The following is a 22,119-nucleotide window of genomic DNA, read 5'->3' as shown; positions in this document are numbered from 1 at the left end:
TGTGTCAAGAGAAGAGCTCCCCCACCCCTCCCAGCAGCTCCGGGGCCTCCTCTGGCCTCTCTCCAGCAGCTCCAGGTCCCTCTTGTGCTGTTCCCCAGAGCCGGATCAGGGCTGCAGGGGGGGGTCTCGTGAGAGCACAGCAGAGGGAGAGAATCCCCTCCCTCGACGTGCTGTTCATGCTCTGGGGGTGCAGCCCAGCACACGGGGGGGTTCTGGGCTGCAAGCATGCACTGACAGGTCATGGTGAGCTTCTCATCAAGCAACACCCACAGGTACTTCTCCTCAGGGCTGCTCTCAATACAGTCTCCCCCAGCCTGTATTTGTCCTTGGGATTACCTGGAGCCAGATAGTGATTGTTCAGTATGTAGTCTTGGATGTTTAACTATATAAATATTATGGTTGGCTTAGTTTCATAACTGAAGTGTGGAAATAAAATGAAATATTGCTTGTAAGAGTCTTGTGAATAGAAATAAAGCTTTTCTAGAATATTACTTTGAACTCATCAGTGTTTCCTAGTCAAGTGTCCTGGGGCTGTTTGTAAAAGCATTTTGTTCTTTACCTGTGCAGCACTTCAAATGGGCAGATGTTCCTTTCTGCTGCTGCTGCTTTCTTTTTCCATATTGTAAAACACCCGAATTGCTATCTGAACAGCCTGTTAAAAAATTATTTTGCAGTGTTCTCAATTCTTACTTGACTACTTTCTTTCAAATGAATAGAGCTCATTTCACATGTTAAGCCAGATGTGGGTGTGATTATACATTGAATCTTAAATCAAGACTTGGCCTAATATGTAGACTTCAATGTTTTCTGTGGGACAGAGCACTTCTGTGGAAACCCACCTTTTCAGATTTGCTGCTGAGTCGAGGCATGAATAGTAAAGCTATGGCTTTATGTGAAGCTGCTTCGAGCCTGAGCTCTGTAAAGGATAAGAACTCAAGCAGGTCATTGTGAAACAGATGAATGAGGAGTGAATTCACTGTCGGGCAGGTGCTGTGCTGTTCTGACTGCATGGATGCTTTTACATTGTGGAGCTGACTTGCTGCACATGTTAACTCATGTCCTGGTGGTTGTGTACACACACCTGTAACCTTTGTCAACTTGTTAGGAAATGGGGTTGTATTTTCAGATCACAGGTTGGAGCACTGGGACAGTGTCCTGCAGCACTTGGTAATGGTGACCAGTTCACTGCTCAGACAATTAGGTTAACTAGAGCTGTTTCTGTAACAGGTATGGAGCAAGAGTGAACCAGTAGCTAGCTGGGTGAAGAGGGAGTTAGGAGTGCTGCACTAACATTCTTCACTAGGCAAGGTTTCTGGATGAAATACCCTAAAAAGACACAACAGTACCTGCTCTTACAGATAGCATTCATACAATTCCTTTTCTCATACTTATCTTTATTCCACGTTCCCTTTATATTCTTTTTCTCATGACACTGTTGCCTGTGTTTCCCTAGAACTGTTCTTAATAATGCTGCTAAAAGTGACTCACTCTGCTCTTTTCAACCCCTTGTGAAAACAACAGCTCAGAAATCTTGCTCCTCAAGCTGAGCAGTGATTGTACATCTACACATGTATTTAAAATGCAGATCTGTTAAAATATTTGTTGTCAGTGTGGTGTCTAAACTGGATTGTTTGGGATGGGAACTGTCTTTATTCTCTGTTCCATATAGCCCAGGCCCATGTGTGGAGTTGCAATGAAGAAGTGACTTCAGATTCCCTGGCCTGGATAGTTCTGATAGGAACTGTGCTGTTAGTTATGGAGGGCTCTGTTTTGAGTGGGTGCTGTGAACCTACAGTGCTGTGACAAGCCAGCAAGGTAGTCCTGCAAGTAGTCTCTGAAGGGAAGGTGTTGGAACTGAGCTATGTATGGTTAGTTCAGAAATCCTCCCCCAAAAGAGAGAGGTTAAAACTCTTCTCTGACTGTGAAGGCACATGGAGTGGCTTGGCAAGTGGGTGCACTTGGGAAGCTCAGGAGGAAAATCAGGGAGGGATGGGGAATGCTAATTTGAATGCCTCCTATTCTTCACTGTGTTGATTCTAATCTGAAAAAGGAGTCTAATTGTGCCTGCTAGAGGGAGATCCAAAAAATTTGCCCTGGAGCCTAACTGCAATTGAAGGCAGAGGGAATTGCATCAGCTTTTCGGCCAAGGAAGCTGCTGGTCCCACCTGAGGCTTGTAAAATTCATACGTCTGCTAGGAAGGAGTATTCCAAAAACTACCAGACTTGGCCCAAGCTTGTTCTCTTGCATGTGAGGATCCACTGCTAGTTGTTGGTTCTGGACTCCTACAAAGTTGCAGAATTTATTAATTTGAACTAACTACTATTTTTTATTTTTTATTTTTATAGTATTATATTTGTGATATTAGAGCTCCCAAGGATTTTATTTTTCCCTACTGTTTGAGCCCTTCAGAAATACCCAAGCTCTGATTTGGCAGGTTTTCTCATTTTACTTTATTTTCTCTAACTAAAAATGTACAGCTTCAAGTCTGGGCTTCAGTTTTGGATGAAGTTATCTTCGTGGAAGTGAATGGTTCCCAGTTTAATTGGCCAACTTAATGGTGTGATCTGAAATTGCAGAGATTTACTTGCTTCTTTTAGCTAAAGTTACTAAATGTAGTTTTGTCTTTTTCTTGTAGTAATGAATGTTATAACAATTGAAGATTATAAGAGCACATATTGGCCAAAGTTGGACAGTGCCATAGATCAGCTTCTAACTCAGAGTCCTGGTGACTACATCCCTATCTCCTATGAACAAATATACAGGTAAGGAAATCTAAGTGCTTTGTTACTCTTAGATTAAAGATTAAGTGGTTTATTTTGCAGTCTGTGCATATGTCGTATTTGTGTTAATGAGGAGGCAAGTTGGAAGGTTTAGTGAAGCACATCATCATTTAAATGGTTGGAATGAGTGAACAAAAGATACATATCTTGACATTCAGTGTTAACAGGAATAAATGCTAAACAATTAGAATTTATAAGTGCTGAAAACATTAACATTAAAGAAATCTCCACCACAGTTGCTTAGTGTAGTATATTAAAAAATGTATTAAAGTCTCAACATCCCTTTCCTCAAAGGGGAAGAAGAGACTGGCATGGTAGGGGTTTGACTTTGTTTCAAAAGGCTTCTTTGTCATGTCTAATAGGAACTGATTTGGTGCAGTAGAGGTGTAGAAGTAAATAGAAGCAACTGGTTTCAAGGTCCATCCATACAAACTGTCATTTGTGGTTTTTGGTCTGATTTCCCCCTTGCCCAGCCATCTGGCTGCATGTGCAGTGGGAGGCTGTCTGAAGGGCTGGCACCAGTTCAGTCCTTCATATCTTCATTCTTGTCTGGAGACTGAGTTGAACCTGGCCTGGAGCTGCAGTTTGCTTCGCTTTTAAAGGGATCTAGTCACACATTAGAGCTGCCCTGCAGACTAAGCTAGTGCATAAGTAGTGGGGATGATAGGAGGTTTGCTTCAAAACCACATTACTGCTCCAAACCAAACTGCTAAATGCTTTAGAGACTTGGCGTTTACTTAAGAGATGGACTAAAATAGAGATTTTTGTTCTGTAGGTGACAGGTATCCAGCGTGTTGGTAAATAGGATGGAAACTGGGTAGCTGCTGCTGCATTTACTGGCCAAGATGCCCTTAAAACTACTGGCCCTTGCCAGCAGCATAACTAATAGCATTGCTGTCTTTGTTTTTCTTTAATCCACTGTTACAGTCTATGAAATCACAGCCACTGATTGCTGTTTTAAGAAGCTTTCAGCTCTAGCAATCTCCTGCTCACTTGCTCTTAGCCACTTTGGCTCTCCAGGTTGAAACTTTGGATTAGGGAACCAGATACAAGAATGGCAGGTGTTCAGTCTTCCTTTTAATTCCAGTTAAAATCTTTAATAAACTTCTTTCCTCTCCAAACTTTTGGAACTGCTGTTATAAGGACTCAGACATCATCATGTGTATAAATAATTGAGATGGTAATTTGAACTGAGAGACATTTTGCAGCCTTAGTGTAAGTAATCAAAGTCCTTTCCCTAGCTTGAAATCCCCAATGTCCCAACAGCCATCAGTAGGAAATAAGCCATCTTGACAGTCATCTCTGATAAAGAGTAGGTGTACAGAATTAATGGTTTTAATACCTGGAGTAGATCTATACCTGGTGATGGTTTAAGATAACTGGAGTTCATCCTTCTCACCTTTTTACTTGTCAAAAGTTTTATTTATTGGAGGAATAATGGGTTTTAAAAAATTCTCCTAGATATCCCTTATGCATCAGGGTGACACTTGATGCAGTATTGTAATGATGCGCAGATGTCTGTTGCATGTATTTTACCAAAACAAAAGATTTTCTGGAGTTTAGTGTTACTGATAAAGCTACTGTGTCAGTTTTCTAGTACAAATGATGTCTGTGATTGTAATTACACTGACACAGCCTCTTGCAACCAGGAGATTGATTATTTTTTTTTTTAATTATTTTTAGACTGTTTCTTTCCTTGACTGACAATCTACACAAAATAGATTGAGAAGGGAAGGAGAACTGATTTTTATTGAATTTAATGAGGATGCTTGCCTGGAGTATTTTGGAGAGTCTTTAGCAGACTTAGGGTTTCGATCCTCTCTGTTCCCTTAGGCTAGTTTGTAGTCTGAAAAATGGGGTGGTTTTGAAGTGGTTCAAACAGATACATCTCTCATATTTTTTTTTTTACAGTGAGACTGAGCTGAAAATACAGTGCTCTTTCTGATCGTCTTTGTGCTGACTAAAGGAATCAATGTTTCCATAATGCAGACTCAAAATATATTATTAGATACCCAAACTCCTATATTTGCCATGATCAGTGATAACTGTAGGTGTCTACTCCACAGCAGTGAAAGCTAGGAGATAACTTCAAAGGTGTGTAGGCAGATACTTACTATGGATCAGTTTACCCCTAAGGTAGCGAAGTGTGATTAGTGACTGCTTTTATCTTTGAGTCCAAAGCCTGCCTGTGCATAGTCACTTCCTATTAGAAGTGCTAAATATATTGACAGAGAGATGTGAAGGAAACTTTGAGGTGAGGAAGATGTGAACAGCTAAGTTGTACTTCTGGCAACTGTTAGCTGCCTCCCAGGTACAATGCAATTAGATCTCTGTTCTTCAAGGCAGCTTGCAGATCTCATCCCTCTCTCTAAATATTTACCTTCTACTGTCACAAGCTGGTGACTTCTTTTGGGCAATAGCAGGGCAAGGATGATTCATAGAGTCAGCCCACAAATGGGAACTGAAAACAGGATCTTAAAATGGGGAAGGAACCTCTAAATAGAAGTGTTCAAATTAAATGTAAACACACTCTGCACGTTCATATGAAGACTGGTATTTGACTACAGAATGTGTCGCAGAAGTAGGCATAGCAATAGTGTATGTAACACTAAGCAGATGTATGGTGAACTTGTGGAAGTGGCTATATATATATATATACTGGTTAGTTATGGAGCAAACATACAGCCATTTGCTGTTGTTACTTAGCTGGCTGGTTTGTAAGAAATCACAAAAATCAGTCTGGCTTTTCTTACCAGTGTTCCTCTCTTTGATCCATATGAAACTGATATTTTTGCTGTTACTGCATCATATCCAAATGTCTTGCACTTGCTTGTTCCATACTAGGATCTGCTGTTGGTAGACTTCATGTGAAAGAAACAGGTCAACTTTGTTATTTAAATAACATCAAACTACAGCTACTCAATTATTTTTATCAATTATTTTTAATGTATAATAGTAGGAGAGGTGGGGGGTGTCTTTTGTTTTTTAAGAAATAGCATGGTTTGCCAACTAAGCAGACTTTGTATAGGGATGAACACTGTATTTTGGGGGCTTTTTGAACTTGTCAAAGGAAATAAATACACATTTCTAAGAGTTACTGATAAGTCACTTGTTAAAACCTTCCTCCAGAAGAGTCTGAGAGTGGGAGTTACTGAATGAGACTGCTGCCTTGGCTCCTGAAGGCTTGGAGTTGGTGCCTGATCTCTTACTTGCATTAGAAAACTCCAATAGCCTATAGTCTACAGTTGTTTTAATCCCATCCTTGCAGTTTGTTTGTCATTGTCCTTCTCAGTAGAGAATTGGAATGTCATTATTCCCCTGTGGAGACATGGTGTGGCCGTACTGCAGCTTTACGCTTTTAGTGCTGTTCAGAACTTACAGAATCCAAGTCTGGAATCTGGACCTTGCTGGAAATTTTTTGTACGTGTCCCAAGGAGCAGTCTCTGGTTTAAATTGCTCACTGTCATTCTATTCCATACAACGGGATGAAGGGAGAGGCGAGCAGGACAGAGGAATTGGCGGGTGATTTGGTTTGCCCAAGATACTGGGTCAAGTCTTCCTTACGCCTATTGAATTTTGGCAGCTAGCTTTAAAATGCTGACTTCAGAGAATGAAAGCACTCAAGAGAAGTAAAAGCTGCTTGGTATAGATGATGTTGGTGTTAGTCCTGATGATGACAACTACTTTAATGTAACTTCTACTGAAAGCAATATACGTGTTTGGTTTACAACTGTTGTAAATGTGTTTTCAATACATGGCCTTATTTTGTAGATTTGTTATATTGAAGTGTGACAGCAATAAAATGTACTTTAAAAAAAAAGGTGATACTGAAGACAAGAGTTAACACAGCCAAGCCATGGAACGTAGAATTCAAGTTCTGCTGCTCTTTCTCTGCGTCTTTGTTTATTATGAAAATGTGGGAGTTTCTTAGAATTTAAGTATCAAAGGATGGAGTAATGTGCTTCGGTCTGTAACTTAGAACTTTTGCCATTTCTTTTTAAACCACTAGCACACTTTTGGTGCATCTGACTGCTTGTCATTGTTGCCCTTCTTTTAATAAGGGTTTTACCCTAGAATATGCATGTAATCATTAAACCTGCTTATTTTAATTGAGACTTCACATAGAAGAGACAAAAGCCAGAATTAGGAGTCTGCTGTTGACAGAATTATCCTGGCTGTTTTGAAGTGCGCTGTTAAGTGAACTCACCATAAGTTAGAGTGAGTTGGGGAGGGGGAATGGGGTGGACACACTGAGGCCTCCAGGTCAGACTTAAGAGTGTGCTGGAGCTCATTCCAAGCTTAGGGCTGTATTTAAAAGTTCACCACTCATTCAGTTAACTTTATTATCCTCTAAATTGAGACTTGAACAAAATATTTTGAAGTCTGTTTCCCTTCATTGCAAACTGTTGTAAGTTCATTGTTTGTTCCTATATTTGTTTCTGCAGTTGTGTTTATAAGTGTGTATGCCAGCAGCATTCGGAACAGATGTATAGTGACCTAATAAAAAAGATAACTAACCACTTAGAGAGAGTCTCAAAGGAGCTGCAGGTAAGAAGCTGCACAATCTAATTATGTCTTTCCTGGGATCTGTGATTATATCCAAGCAGCATGGAGATGGCCCATGGAGGGGATTGCCATTAAGACTGATTTACACTAGCTTACTAAATTGTGGGCTGCTTCATTCACTAACTGGCTGTCAGACAGAATACCAGCTGTTAGATCCAATTGCATAGCACTGACTAGCCTTAGAGATCTGAACCATGAGGAGAACAGTGGCCAAACATGAATATATAATAGAGAATCAAAGGCTAGAGAATGTGAAATCTGCAGTATAATCAAGGGTGTAAATGTTTTAGTCAAACATGATCTGAGCACATGATATGGACGTCTGCCATTGCGGTGTTAATCCATCTAAATTGTTTATGGTCCTTGTGTATCACAAGCAGCACAAAAGGGAAAATCTAGAGGAAAAAAACTGTAGTGAATCAGATACAAATTGTGATGCTTGAATTAGGAATTATTGCATATGAAAGTTTTGTGCTACAGTTTATTCTGCATTTTTCTTGCCTATCTCTAGATGTCAGTGGTTTACAGCAGTCCTAATACAGTTCATATATCCCTATCCTCCTTTGCATCTTATTTGTGCATCCATGTTTGTTTTCATGTGTGTTCCTTGTTGAGAATTCCTTTTAGGCTAGAAGCTCCAAACATGTTATTGAAATTGCCACTGCTATAGCAGCAACACTGTTTTATTACCTTATGCCTCTTGTTACTTTGTAACTGATGTTTGAGTTCTGTTCTGACTTGCAGTGCATTGAGTAGAAATGTACCTTTAAAGGAACCCTAAACTGCAGCAGCTTCTTCAGTGCTTCTAAGAACTGATAACTAATTTCTGTTAGTCAGAAACAGTCTCACTACTTTCAACTGCATCAGGTACTTCTGGCTAAACACGCATTCCCATGAAAATATATAGCACTGTGATTGTTCTGATTTACTTCTCATTTCACTCTTTTCCTCTTGTTGCTTTCCTTATAAAGAAAAATAACCACCTTGCATTTAATGGGCAATTTTGGGAGCAGTCTTTGTCTGTAAATTATGTAGGTCATCTTGAGCTAGGTTCTTTGCTGCTTTCCTCTTTCACCATTTCGTTATTCCTTGTGGAATGACAGCCTCACTGATGTGTAAAAAATGGTTAGAGTAGATGGATGTTGTATTTAAAACAAAGCCTTCCCTTGCTTTTGCTGAGCTGGTGCAACCTGTACATTTTTCTTCAGCTTGTGAGAACTACAAATCATTGCAGCTGTACAGGTTTGGCCAGTTCTTCTGATACATCCCATGGCTTTACTCTGTGGTAGTCCTTGATGGTTTCTTCTCAAGTTCCAAATCTGACTAATAAAGTACAGAGGAAAATTAGCAATGCATCAAATCATTACTGTATAGAGGGAGATTGAGAAGAAATACATTGCCACATACCACCAAATCATCATCCAGGCCCACACTTCAAGCTGGGAAGCCCTGTTACAGCCAATGCTGGGAGTCTCGAGTAACTGGGAAAGTTCCTACGTGGTGCATCCACGCATAGGTGAGGCTCTGGATTCAGCCAGAAGTGGGTCCTGCTTTTATGCCCTTAGAAAAACAACTGGCTTTATGCCACATCTGTAACTGTTTACTCATGGGACTGTGCAGTTTCTCATGGTCTCACTGTTGTCCATGCTGAGAGCATTGGCCTTGGTGCGGCCAAGTATGAAGGTCACAGAACAGCTGCACCCTCATGTTTTCCTGCCTCTTTGGACAAACAGTCATGATGAACATAAACATATATACTCTATCAATACACTTTGACAAAAAACATGCTTTGTTATGTCTCTCAATCATGAGAGGGAGTCAACTCTCAGCTAGGTTCCCATCCATTCCATGCCTAAAAACAAGGCTGCCTTCTGAACATCAGCCTCTGAAAGAATACTTGAGAACTGTCCAATGCAATCTTTGTCTTGCAAAAGTTTCCTAACATAGGTTAGACACAACTGGTAGCAGGTGGCAAGAGGACTGTAATATAACATGATACCATCTTTGAGTGTGTTAGATCAGTGTTGTCTGATGAGAACATGACTTTGATTTTAGATGGTAAATCCATCTTTTTGAGCTGCTTGAAGTCAAACTCTTGTGTCTTAGAAAATTGTCCTATAAATGAACTGTTTTAGCAATGGGTTGTGAAATATACTCTTAAGAAATGACTACAATATATTTTATTATTCTGATACTTCTTTGATCTTAATATGTTCAGATGAGGCTCAGTCACTTGGGTTTTAGATTGAAACTGCAGTACGAGATCGTTAGCAACAACAACAAATTACTTTGTAAGTGCTGGTCCCTTAGAAGTTTCTGGTTCACACAGGCAAAAAATGAGAAGCCCCCCATATATGTGAATCCTTTTAATACACTATATGTGGTGGTTTGCTTTCTCTGACACAAACTCATTCCACCTGCCAGCAGTATTTACTCTAATTGCAGAGTTCTGTTTAATTGGCAAGGTGTGACTTAATGCAAGGTAACTCTTATTTTTCATTTTGTTTTACGTGCAGAGATGCAAATGTAGCCCAGGACAAGCAGGAGTGTTGGTTTGTGTGAGAAAGCAGATGATCATGAAAACTGAAGTGGCGGGCAAATGCGATGTCTTATTCTGGACAAGGCAAGCAACTTCTTTGCACAGAAATGCAACAGTTAATGGCAGGTAGATGGCAGGATATCGACATGTAACTAACATGCCAGAGCAGGCTGTGTCCCACAGGAACCACTCATCAACAGCAAAAGCAGTAAAACTGTCAGATACCAAATAGTAAGAGTGGGAGCATCTCAAAGGACTGATCAGACTTGCTCTTGCAGGGTTCTAGCTTTACTGGAGTTAATCTTTCTGCATGGCATTCGTTGCAGAAACTCCCTACCTATGGTGTTTGTTGCCACCTGCATTCCTGAGGGTCTGCTTCAGAGATTTCCACCTTCAAAAAATGTGATTTTCAGTGGTGGTAGGGCCATTATGAAAATATGGGTGGGCTGATGTATTCCTGCATATTAGACGTGGGGTGAAAAGCAGTGAATGTTGCCTGCTGAGAAATAGAGATTAATTGCTTGTCATCAGACCATCAGCTCTTTGATATGGGGCCTCCTGTATCCCAAGACATTCCTAGCACCCTCCTTACTATGTGTGTAAGGAAATGATCCTGTCTTCAGGCTGTTTCAGTTCTGGAGAAGCTGAGCCAGGATCACTTTCCTTTCTTGCAGTTGATGTCCAGATGAGTTTCTCTGCATTAGTAAGACTGAGTTTTGTCATGTGGAGCTTCCAGTAATTAAGAATGAAATTTCCCTAATTTTTGAGTAGATCAGAATTTTGGATTTTATGTGCTCAAAAAATAGGCGGCTGCAGAAAACAAATGCACGTGTTTCCTGTTGTCTTGAGGCCTGTGAAGTCTGTAGTATACAGATGATTTTTCCAAGATGCTTTATTTGCAAACATTTTATTGGTAATGGCCATAGCCCATTATGTTGTGGTTTAAAATAACGACATCTGGTTTTGTGGCTAAGTGCTGAGTCATTGAGATCTATGAGGTAGGGTGGATACACAGGCATATGCCTTCGAATTAAATAGATCTCTCTCTGAAGTGAATAAAACTATATTTGCTTTTGGCACTTGTGTTTCTGGCTAAACTTATTCTTATGCGCTCTGGTAACAGTCATTTAAAATCAAGTACTCTGCCTATTACGTATTTCCTCAGCAAAAGACACTGGAAGGTACTTTAAGCATGGACAGTAGGCACTGAGGCATTGAGCTGGCCCATGACAGCTTTTTTGAGCAAGTGCAGTGAATATTTTCATTTTAGTTAGAATAATCTCAGTAATTCCTTTAGTAAACAACTGAGAGCTGAAAAGCAGTTCTTTGTCATCTTGCACCCTGCTTTTAGTTAGAGAAAAGAGAAAAAGGGATCTATTTTTTTCTATTTATGTGTTTTGGAGGGTTTTTTGTTATATATATTTTTTGTAATGAACATGGCTGAACTGAGCATTCACTCAGGTGCTGGTAGATAATTTGCATAGTTACTGTGTGGCCCCAAGGACCTGCAGATTTAGGGTCTTCCCTGTGCAATGCCAGAAATCTTTCCTGCCTCATTAATCCTTACAACTTCTCAGCCTTCTGTCTTGTCAGCTCTCAAATCAGTCATTGCAGTGTATGAAAATATCTTCTCACCTATTGTTTCCTTGGGAGAATATGCCTTCGAGTCAGGTTCCTGTAAAAAAGCCATTCCACTGTGTTGGGGTCTGCCCAAATCTCTGGGAACTGGTGCCTTGTATCACGTTACTGTTGCCATCTCTTCTTAAAGAATGTCAGTATTATCTGTTGTAGACAATCTGTTCCTTCCTTGCCTTTTTCTTCTGTTCTGTCTCACATTTCCTTTCATTTGTTCCCTGTGATTATATGGATTTTTGCCATCCAGTGGTGAGGAGTCTTATTTCCTGCCCCAACTCTTTCTGAAACACTAATCTGATAAATTGAGATGCCTTACTCCAAACTTCAGATGAGGTTCTGAACTTCCTTATTTGTCTTTTAGAAACAGTTGTGTAACCTCCAGTATTTCTCCTGGTTACGGGAGTAAAAGCATGAAGCTTAAGTTGCTTATCACATTTACCTTGAGAGCTTTGCATATAGTCAGGGTGGTATAAAAATGCATCCAAGTATTGCTTTGAGGGACTATAAAACTGAACTTCTGACTGTGGGCAGAGTTATCTACTGGGTACCACCTCATAGCAGGTCTTCATATTTGTACTTTAAGGCAATTTTACCCCAGATTGTGTTGTAGATATATTTTGCTTTCATTTCCAAGGTACACTGATGATTACATTATATTTACATAGTGCTGTATTGTAATGGAACAGTTAAGCCAGTCTGTAAGATGGAACTTTTGACATCATCATCTGTGGCTGTTTTTTGTGTGACCTTAGTAAATCAGATTGCTAATGAAGTTATGATTAGACTTTAGTAATCTACTTATGGGAGCCCACGTGAAGAAGCCCATTCTTATACTACGCTCTATGGGCTTCATCTGACTTGCTAGCTCAATGAGGGCTAGTGAGCCTACTTCATGATTCATGTCTCATCTCTTGTTGCATAGAAATGACACTCAAATTCACCTTAATTTGAATTTAGTTGATTCCCTGAAATAATTTCCATAGTTGCAGTAGTTTATCAAAACACTTGTGTAGAAAACAAATGTGCCTCCCCTGTGTTCTACATATAGAAAAGACCAGAATTAGAGGTGGAAAAGGGAAATTGAGAACTTTCATTTCCTAACTCTTTTCTTACTAAATATGTTAAATCACTAGTGTTTCTTAAAGTTCATTGGGGTCAACTTTATGATCTGTTAATATCAGCAGTCTTTTTTTTGAAGGGGAGACTCGGACTGGCCATTTTTTGGGTCCATAATATTTAAAAGGAAAAAAAGCCCCATCAAACATCAAGTGCTGTAGGCATTTATCCATCTGTTTTGCTGGGGGAATATTGCTTAATCGTGTGTGAAACAAGCCTTTACTGCTGTGAATCACACTGAGTTGAATCAGATCAAATGAATGATCAGTATTAAAACTCAGACTGTAAAAGCCAGAAGTGTCAGGAATGTGTGCTTGTTCATGTGTGGACATCAAAAAGATGTTTTTTGACTTGAGGTAGAGGTCACTGTATTTCCAGAACTGCTATTAAAAATGACATTGTAAAGAGCAACCTAACCTGAGAAAAGCTTCCTTGCCTGTTGCTTGTTGAAAAGACTTGTATTCCTGCAGTCATTTTGAGTTCCTTGCCACACTACACTGGGTCCTGCAGACCCTGATACAATTACAGAAAGGTACAAGTAAATATAGCACAAACTAGTATGTGTCTACTAGTTAAAAAGCTTCTGAAGTTTTCTTACTACTAAGCAGAGTTTTGATGGTCCTTAGATACAATGTCTTTTTGTTTTATAAACATGTAGAATAGGAATGAAAACATGCCCTATGTCTGCCCCCTCTGCTCGAAGACAATTACACCAGAGTATGTCATGGTGCTGTAGAGCATTGAACAGCTTTGAGTGCAGACGTGAATAGGAAGACACAGTCAGTCTCTGAATGTCTTGTACTTTGGCTTCATGTCTGGTCTTTGTAAAAAGCTTTAATAATAGCCTTGTCTTGTGAAGTAAATGTGGGCATCACATAAATTGTCTGCAGGGCAAAGTGAACATTTTCTTAAGACCAGAAAGTGGTTTAAAAGATTCAGACCACTTACATGAATAGCAGGTAAATTTGTGTAGTCGTAGCCATTCTCCCTTTTCACTTGGCAGGCGTGGGAGAGATGCTGTAGCATGTATGCTGGCATCTTGGCACTGAGCATGTTCCCAGGAAAATGGAACTGCCCATTCAGCGTAGGAATGTAAGCTTTACTGAATATATTGCTGATTGTGCCAGACGACTATTCATGAACAGATTAACTTTGTGTTCCTCAAGCAAAGAGCTGTCGTCACTGTTTCTTTCTTGTGAGCCATTTCTGAGTTGTCTTGAGCCAGCACCATGTCTTCTGGTTTCATTTGTATGTTCAGCTAATGATATTCAAACTGAAAAACCCACATCTTTTTCATGTATACAGTTTCTTGCCCACGAGTTCATTGAAATGCCTAGATGTTAGATTTCAAATAAGGGAAGGGTAATTTAGTATACTGGGTCTCTAATTGCTTGTTCTGTTTGAAGATGTCTGTCTTGCATGTTATCCTTCCTCGAATGTGTTTTCTTGTTACTTCTCATTCCTCTTGGTGCTGAGATGTCTGCTGTGGTGTGTAAGGAGATTAAATGATGTCTTTAACATCAGTGTTTAAGGAGCCATAGTATTTTATGTGAAGAAGTGTTTGACTCAAAACCAGGCTGAAGATGTTAAGCAAATGCAACTGCATCACAGTTTGAGAAACCTGACCAAATGTTCAATGCTCCTATAGACAGACACGCTACTCGAAAAATGTTCTTAAGCCTAGGAGTGGTAGGTGAGAGCAGGTGCAGAAGAGGATTTAAGCTATCTGCTTGTATAGAGTGTCTTAAAAAACCAAAGCAACTGATTTGAGAGTTTAATAGGATTCAGGATGGGAGCAAAGGAACCAAGGGTCCTCTTCCTTCCTGGAAAACCTTAGGCTAGCAGTATATTTTTCTTTCTTTGAATACCTTCTGTATTACCTCCCTTAAGTAAGATAGGAGTGGATGTAAAGATTTAGTATTTTCCAGAGGGTTGCAAGACTTAAAAGTCATGCTTAATTCTTCCTCTTCCACCCCTGTAATTAAAACAGCTGAATATGTGTGTTCTATTTTCTGGACTGAGACCAAGAGTGAAAAATGTCAGCCTAAGCAGTTTTGGGGTTTTTTTTTATAGCTGTAGCTGAATAAATATAGTTTTTAAATGCAAGTTCTAATCCAACGATGGCCAGTTAATAGAAAAATCTTAGCAACATCTGTTTACCCATGAATTTGGTGCCAGGCACTGCATTTTACTTTATAAAATTCATGTAGCTTATATAAAGCTACTCCCATTCCAGTTACTGTCTTATTAATGTCAATATAGAGACGTGGAGAAAGTTCCTGTGCTCAAACAAGTAAGTGATTTTGGTCTAGCAATTTGAGCAGCCATACAGTAACATTGTAATGAACAGAAAACAGATTATGATCATTCATAGGTGAGCTGTGAAAATAACTAGTATTTCTCTTTGGCTTGGGGTTTTTGTTAGTTTACAAGCCAAGTGATAGCTGAGGAGAGTTTGATTGTCAAGCTGCCTTTTGAAACAAGCAGAGTTAAGTAGTTCATGCTTTCCTGTTAATGTCTTGTCTGTTGAGGCTTAACATGAAACGTCAGGAGAATCAAGTGGAAAGGTATCATCTCAGGCTGATAAAGCAGTTAACACTGTGATTTTGCATTCCAGAGGTTAAGACTCAGGCCTGATACTTGCCTGACACCAGTGAGTGCTTCCCATGAAGCCGTGAGGACTTCTTTATTGCTTTTTTGTCTTTCTCTAGAGCAGTTGTTTTCCATTTGGTTGCATTGTGGTGGTGAGCAGCTTCCAGGTATCCTTCCATTAAAAGGCTTCTCAGGTTGTTCTGAGGAGGCAGCAAGGTGTGCAGTTGTTCACCTTAAAGTGTCTCTCTGCGTGACATAGGCTTTGTGAGGTGAGCTAGCAAAAGCTTCATCTTCAGTGTAGGAAAAAGATGTCAATCCTTCATGTCCCCTGTAAAAAGAATGGCAGCCTGGCTCTATATCATTGCCTAGAGTCAGTTCATGGGATTAAATCGTGCATTGTCCAGACAACTTCTGTCTCTTTATTTTGTTAATGAAAAGTGCCAAGTGTCAGTGAGAATAGTGGTGCCCTATGTCAGGCTATGGTCTCCTTTTGCCTCACATATTCTTTGAAGTAGAATTTGCCTTTTTCTTTGATCTTAGAAGCTGTATACCAAGTCTTTACAAATCAGAGACTATAACAGTATTTAAAGTTGAGGTTAAAAAGGAGTGAAGCAGGAATACAGACTGCTTAGAAATGCAGATTTCACTACACGTTATTTGCAACAAATTATGTATGTAACTGTATATGAAAGGGAGTCCTTGGAGTTCATAGCCACTTTTATACATTGTTGGCATTTTGAACTAAAATTTGTTTGGCCACCCCTGAGAACTGCATCTGCAGTAAGATTAAAAGCTTCTGATCAAAAAGAGGAATAGCCATATATAGCCTTTGGCAACCACATACAGAATAACACTCTTTATTCCTTTGCCAGTTTTACTTTCCTTTCTGAAACGTCTGCTCTGTATCGGTGTTTGCTGTGAAAAGTTACCCACGTGTTCAGTAAACATATTAAGGAGGGAGGCAGAAGAAGCTAGTTTAAAGCAAAGAAAACTTTGATCAATTTAGAATAGTTACAGAGCAAAAAGTTAACATAAATTTTAACTGCTCTCTAGGAGCCCCAGCGATGTGCATATGAAGGATGAAAAACCAGCTTCATAAAGATAAGAGCCTTAAATTCTGATAAGGTTGTTGAGGTGCAGCTGGCCTTGGGTGTTTCTCACACCACAGCCACTTTGGCTTTAGAAGATCTTTGAGCTTGTTTTCTTGCGTTGCAAGGTCCCAGTCGCTGCTGCATTCTCCATCCTCCACTGGCTTGGCACTGTCAGAGAAGAAAATGGTGTGAGGGAAGAGAGGTTTTGCTTCTCATTAGCAAGCAATGCATTGTCCTTGGGGGTGTGTAGGTATGTGTATGTATATGAACAGTAGAAATGTAGGCAGCTGCCCACACTCCTCTGAAAAGACCATAACAGGGAAAGCAGGAGTTGAGCCAGAGGCAGAGAATGGTGTGTGTGGGGTTTGGGGTGGAGAAGGGGGTAGTGGAAGAACATGTTACCCCAGCTCCACTTCCATCCCTAGGTATGTAAGTGCACTCCTGAATGCTCTAACCCAGCTCCCCTGCATCCCTCCAAATAAGCATTTGTAGAAGAAAGAGTGGTTTGTGCTTGCTGTTTTTCTGGTTCCCTTTTCACTTTAACTTAGTTGGCTGCAGAACAGATCCTTTTAGCTTCCTCAGCTCTTTCTTTGAAAAAGATGGAACTGTACACAGAAAACAGTAGTGCTGTCACTGTGGGCTCTACAAGGCCTATCATAAAGCTGGCACATTCAGGTTTTGTGTAGCAGTTTTGCTTGGGGCCACAGGGTAATGCTGTGTTTTGCAGGCTGCAGTAGATGTTAGTGAGGCTCATCTGGAGTGCAAGATGCCAGTTGCAGAGCTCTGTCTGAAGACATTGCTTCATAGTGCCTCCAAGTCAACTCCCTGAGTATTTGCCTTGCCTTAAGTGACCCAGCTAAAAAATAGACATGTTTTCTACGAGGAGCAGTGCTCCCTGGAGGTGGAGGATGTGCCACTTGCCACTTCAGATGCAAAGCAGCAACTTAATGCCACCCTGCTTGTCTTGGGGTAGAAGCCTGCAGGGGGGTGGGAGCACACGCTGCAGCACTTGGTTTTGGGTTCTAGGAGTGATAGATCTTTCAAAATGAAGGTCTGGTCTTTAATAAGTGCTTTTATTTGCATATGCTAACTGCTAGTTCGTTACAGGCATACTGTATTTCCTATTGTATGGACCTTTTGCTGGGCACTGACATGTAGTCCTAGGCAAAAAACAGTTACTGAAGAAACCTGTTTTGTTGGAGGGAGTTCTAGCAGAAACTCTGGAATGATGTGTGGCTTGCTTTGTGTGGACTTAGTGTATCAAATTCTTTGTAGTTTTTTTTGAGTTTGCTGTGAAAGCATAGCCCATGCTGTTCCAGATCTTTCTCTTGTTCAAATTACAACCTGACTTTTACGGTTTCTTGCAGGCCAGCCCTCCAGATCTCTATATTGAAAGATTTAACGTAGCTCTTGGACAGTATATGGGAGCATTGCAGAGCATTGTGCCTCTTTTCATATATATGGTAAGTTTTAGAAAATTCTTTTCAAATAAAGTATGTCCATACACAAGATGCTGGCTGAAAGCAAAAAGAATAAAATGCAGCTTTAATGATTTTTAACTTGTAGCACTTATGATTCATGCCTGCTTTTGCTGCCTGCACTACAGTACTGATCGTGGGGAGAAGGGGGAGCTGTGCTTTTAAATGTAGCATTTTGCAGTTGGTTTCTGCCCTAATATTTCTTTCCTAGGAGAGTGGGGGGAATGGTTTTAATTTTGTTTGGAAAAAAACTGTCCTAAATAGTTAAGTGGTTATTTATCAGAGATAGTTTGTTGGCTTGTTATATGTTGGCTTAGTACTTTGGCCAGTTTACAGACATGATTGTTGCTTTTAAATTGTGTAGATTCAGATAAGGCAGAAAGAAATGTCTCTTGGAAATGTGTGTACCTTGATAAAGCAATTTAGAGCATTGACTGGATGACGACAAACTTAGGTGCATAGCATCGTCAGGCATACTTGCAGAGGTTCAGAAACCATTCTCTATAAGTGTTTGTCATGCTGATTTTGTAATTCAATGTCTTCTGCACCTCTCAAGAACTTTATAACTTGCATCTTTTTTGTCAAAGTGCCAAGATTTTTATTGCCTTTTTTTTTAATGGTAGTGAATAACTTAAGCTTGAAATTCATCCTTCTCCTAGAAACTATCCTTGCATTGTCATCACTTAGAAGTAAAAAAAGAAAGGAAGTATTTGTTAGGAAAGAAACTTTTTTAAAAGAAAAAAATATTTAGACTGATTTAGATTAAATAAATCTCAGACTCTTCAAAATTACTCTCATTGGCAGCTTCCCGGAGTTTGGGAAGCATTATCTTTTAAAAGGATATCCTGTTTCAGTGAATATATCTGAAACCAGGTAACTTGCTACAGTCTTTCAGCATAGTGCAGCCATGCAGATTTAGAATAGTTAGAGTGGAAAGGACCTTAAGATCATTTAGTTCCAACCCCCTTGCCATGGGCAGGGACACCTCGCACTAAACTATGTCACCCAAGGCTCTGTCCAACTTGGCCTTGAACACCACCAGGGATGGAGCATTCACAGCTTCCTTGGGCAACCTATTCCAGTGCCTCACCACCCTCACTGTGAAGAACTTCTTCCGTATATCTAACCTGAAGTTCCCCTGGTTAAGTTACCCCTTGTCCACCACTAGAGTCCCTAATGAAGAGTCCCTCCCCAACATCCTTGTAGGCCCCCTTCAGATACTGGAAGGCTGCTCTGAGGTCTCCACGCAGCCTTCTCTTCTCCAGGCTGAACAGCCCAACTTTCTCAGCCTGTCTTCATATGGAAGGTGCGCCAGCCCTTTATCATCCTTGTGGTCTCCTCTGGACTTGCTCCAACAGCTCCATGTCCTTTTTATGTTGAGGACACCCTTTGTTGGATTAAAAGGGGAATTTGCTTGTCTTGAAATGTATGTCTTCTGATCTGCTCTTTTATCTAGTTAAAATTCAGTTGCTACAGCTTTACTTGTAACCCAAGAGGTGTGTTCCTCGTGCTGATTTTGTATTTTTCTCTTTGTTCCTGCTGTAAAATCCTGGAGAAAAACTAGGAAGAGACTCTTTCCTCCTGTTACATTCAGATATCTTTATATGCTAGCCATTTATTCACTTACGTGTGTTTATTGCAGGCAGGTGTTTAAGAGGTCTTATAATGTAATACCCATTTACAAATGGGATAAGCTGTTCAGGTGTGTACTTTTATTGAGTACTTAGTTCCATCACAGAGGTCAAAAATCTATCTTTAACAATTAAGACTGCATAACTAACATCAAAAAATGCTCGTGGTAGACATAAGCAGACAGGTTTTAACATTATAAACTCTGTCTTTATGACCAGACAAACTATATAATTGCTGAATAGATTTCCATATCTTTGTACACAGTTGTGATACGTGGTGTTTATATTCTCAAGCGAGGACTGGTCTCTATCTCATCCTTTTGTTTTAAGAGTTTGAGTCTGACTGATATCCAAACATTGCAAAAATGGTTAATGAGTAATAAACAGACCTGTAAAATGAATAGGGGTTTTATATTTTGTTTCAGAATGAAGAAGAGTGAAAGTACTCTCTTGACTTAAAGGAGAAGCTTCTTTAAAGCATGACTAGTGATTTGTTCAGGCAGTAGAATTCTGTTTCTGCAAACAGTTTTCCATCTCATAGAATCAATGAGTGGTTTGGGTTGGAAGAGACCTCAATAAAGCTTACCCAGTTCCAACCCCCTGCCATGGGCAGGGACACCTTCCACTAGAGCAGGTTGCTCCAAGCCCCTGTGTCCAACCTGGCCTGATTTAATTCAAGTTAAGCCTGAAAGTTATCATAAATGGTTTGGGTGGGAAAGGACCTTTAAAGGTCATCTAGTCCAACCTCCCCTGCAACGAGGAGACACATCTTCAATTAGATCAGGTTGTTCAGAACCCTGTCCAACACGGCCTTAGAAGTTTTCATGGATGGGGCATCTGCCACCATTCTGGGCAACCTGTGCCAGTGTCTCACCACCCTCATTGTAACGAATTTCTTCCTTAGATATAGTTTAAAACTATGCTTTTTCAGTTTAAAACTGTTACCCCTTGTCCTATCAGAACTGGTGCTGCTGGGAAGTCTGTCCTCATCTTTCTTACAAGGCCCTTTGAAGTCAAGTTGGTGACTTACTTACATGTTAGTCCCTCTTGCTGCCGAACACAATGCTGATCTGGCTCAGCTATATAGCTGGTTTTGAAGGCTCAGGAAGTCAAATGAAGTGTCACACTTTTTCTCTGAAATTATTTATTAATCAGTGTTGTGCACGATGTGGAAAATAGGGAAGTCTGTGAAAAATGTTCACCTCAGGTTTTTTCTGTATGTGTTTGGAAGTACTTTTATGTACAGCTACTCTTGCAATTTTATATTTTAGGGTCTAATCAAGTTTTCTTTCAGCAGTTTCCTGTATTTAGACAAGATGATATAATAAAAAAACAATTGCAAGAGGTACAAGTCTGATCATCCTACAGTATAAATTACAGCTTTGCAGTTATTTAATAGTTATTTTCAGTGGCTTTTTAAGTGAAGAGGACTAAGTTCTTAAACTTGTCCTTTTTGTCGGAGATGCAGGGATTTCCTTTTTCAGTAGTGATGTAAGTGCTTTAATCAGGGGTTTCCAAGGCTGTTGAGTTGCACTGATAAACTTTGTTCTGAAAGGATGATTATATTGCTGCTCAGGAAAACTTCTACTATGCATTTAAATATTTAAAATCAATGAAGCTGAGGACAAGCTAAATGTTTTTGGTACAACCTAAACATGTTTTTGTCCCTCCGTGGCCAAAAAAGACATTGAATTTTTTCCTTAGGCTTATTTCTGTGTTTTACTGTCAACAGCTCACTATTCCTTTTCCTGATAGGTACCAAACCATAATCGTGTGTGTGAATGATGGGAATACAGGAAAGGTGTTTTGTTAACCTGGTTGTATATGATGACCAAGGTGTGTTTCAAATCCTGAGTTGAGAGGGCTGACTTTGCAGCTGAGGGAGTTTTCCTTTTCCTTTTGCTAGGCACGCTAGTGGCTTTATTTTTTCACATGGTGATGGATTTTTTCCTAGTCTTATGCTGCTACAGTGAACTTCTCAAGAAAGCTCAAAACAGAGCACTTTTGTCCCTCCCGAATTCTGCTCCTTCAGAAGCTCCAGGATGTAACTGCAGATAAAAAACCCTAGAAGCAGCTTAGCACACGGTGCTTTATTCCTAAGAGTAATTCCTAGTGGATAAGTGTTTGCTTTGTAAATCTAAATGAGGTTATTCTGGTTGCTCACAGATTGTGCATATCACAGTATGTGCACACAAGAATGAATAAAAATCATATTTCCACTTCAGGAAAAATTAAAATCAGCATTTAGATGATATACTTTTTTTTTTTTCCTAATAGGTTCTCAGTTGTTAATTATACTTGGAGATGTAGCTGAAAATCTGTTATCTTGTGGTTTTAAATGAGCCTAATGTTTGTGAGCACTGTGGTTTTAGGATAGCTAAGAGTGCTTTCATTGCCTCTAAAATACTACTGTTCTTACTGGGTGGTGTCACACTTCGTTGCTTATTATCTAGAGAGCATCTTGTGTGTGTCTGTATGCACAAATATGTATGAATGTGTGTATATATACATGTGGATGAGATGATAAGCATTCTTATATATTTTTGTTCCTCTTTCAAGTATTTATTGATCTCTTAATAATATTAACACAACTGTGTATTTTAATGTTTGCCTTATGTGATCTGGTGTTTTGTGGAAGAAAGGCTTTTGTCATCTCTGACTTTCTCAGTTACTGATATCTGCTTATCTTC

At 39.8% G+C, this 22,119-nt stretch overlaps 1 protein-coding gene across 1 annotated transcript; it reads left to right on the top strand.

Annotated features, from left to right (window-relative positions):
- Positions 1 to 2,636: 2,636 nt before the first annotated feature.
- On the top strand, positions 2,637 to 17,783 carry LOC104403767 (CDK2-associated and cullin domain-containing protein 1; the record flags this gene model as incomplete). The annotated part of the gene is made up of 3 exons (XM_010012008.1): positions 2,637 to 2,763; positions 7,227 to 7,329; positions 17,688 to 17,783. Coding segments are annotated over 3 exons (326 nt in total), but the record flags the coding sequence as incomplete, so codon positions are not given.
- Positions 17,784 to 22,119: the final 4,336 nt, after the last annotated feature.

Source organism: Nestor notabilis, unplaced genomic scaffold (assembly GCF_000696875.1).
Source record: "Nestor notabilis isolate BGI_N333 unplaced genomic scaffold, ASM69687v1 scaffold6653, whole genome shotgun sequence".
NCBI lineage: Eukaryota > Metazoa > Chordata > Aves > Psittaciformes > Psittacidae > Nestor > Nestor notabilis.
The sequence above is the reverse complement of the archived record's forward strand: the minus strand, read 5'-3'. Positions and strand labels throughout refer to the sequence as shown.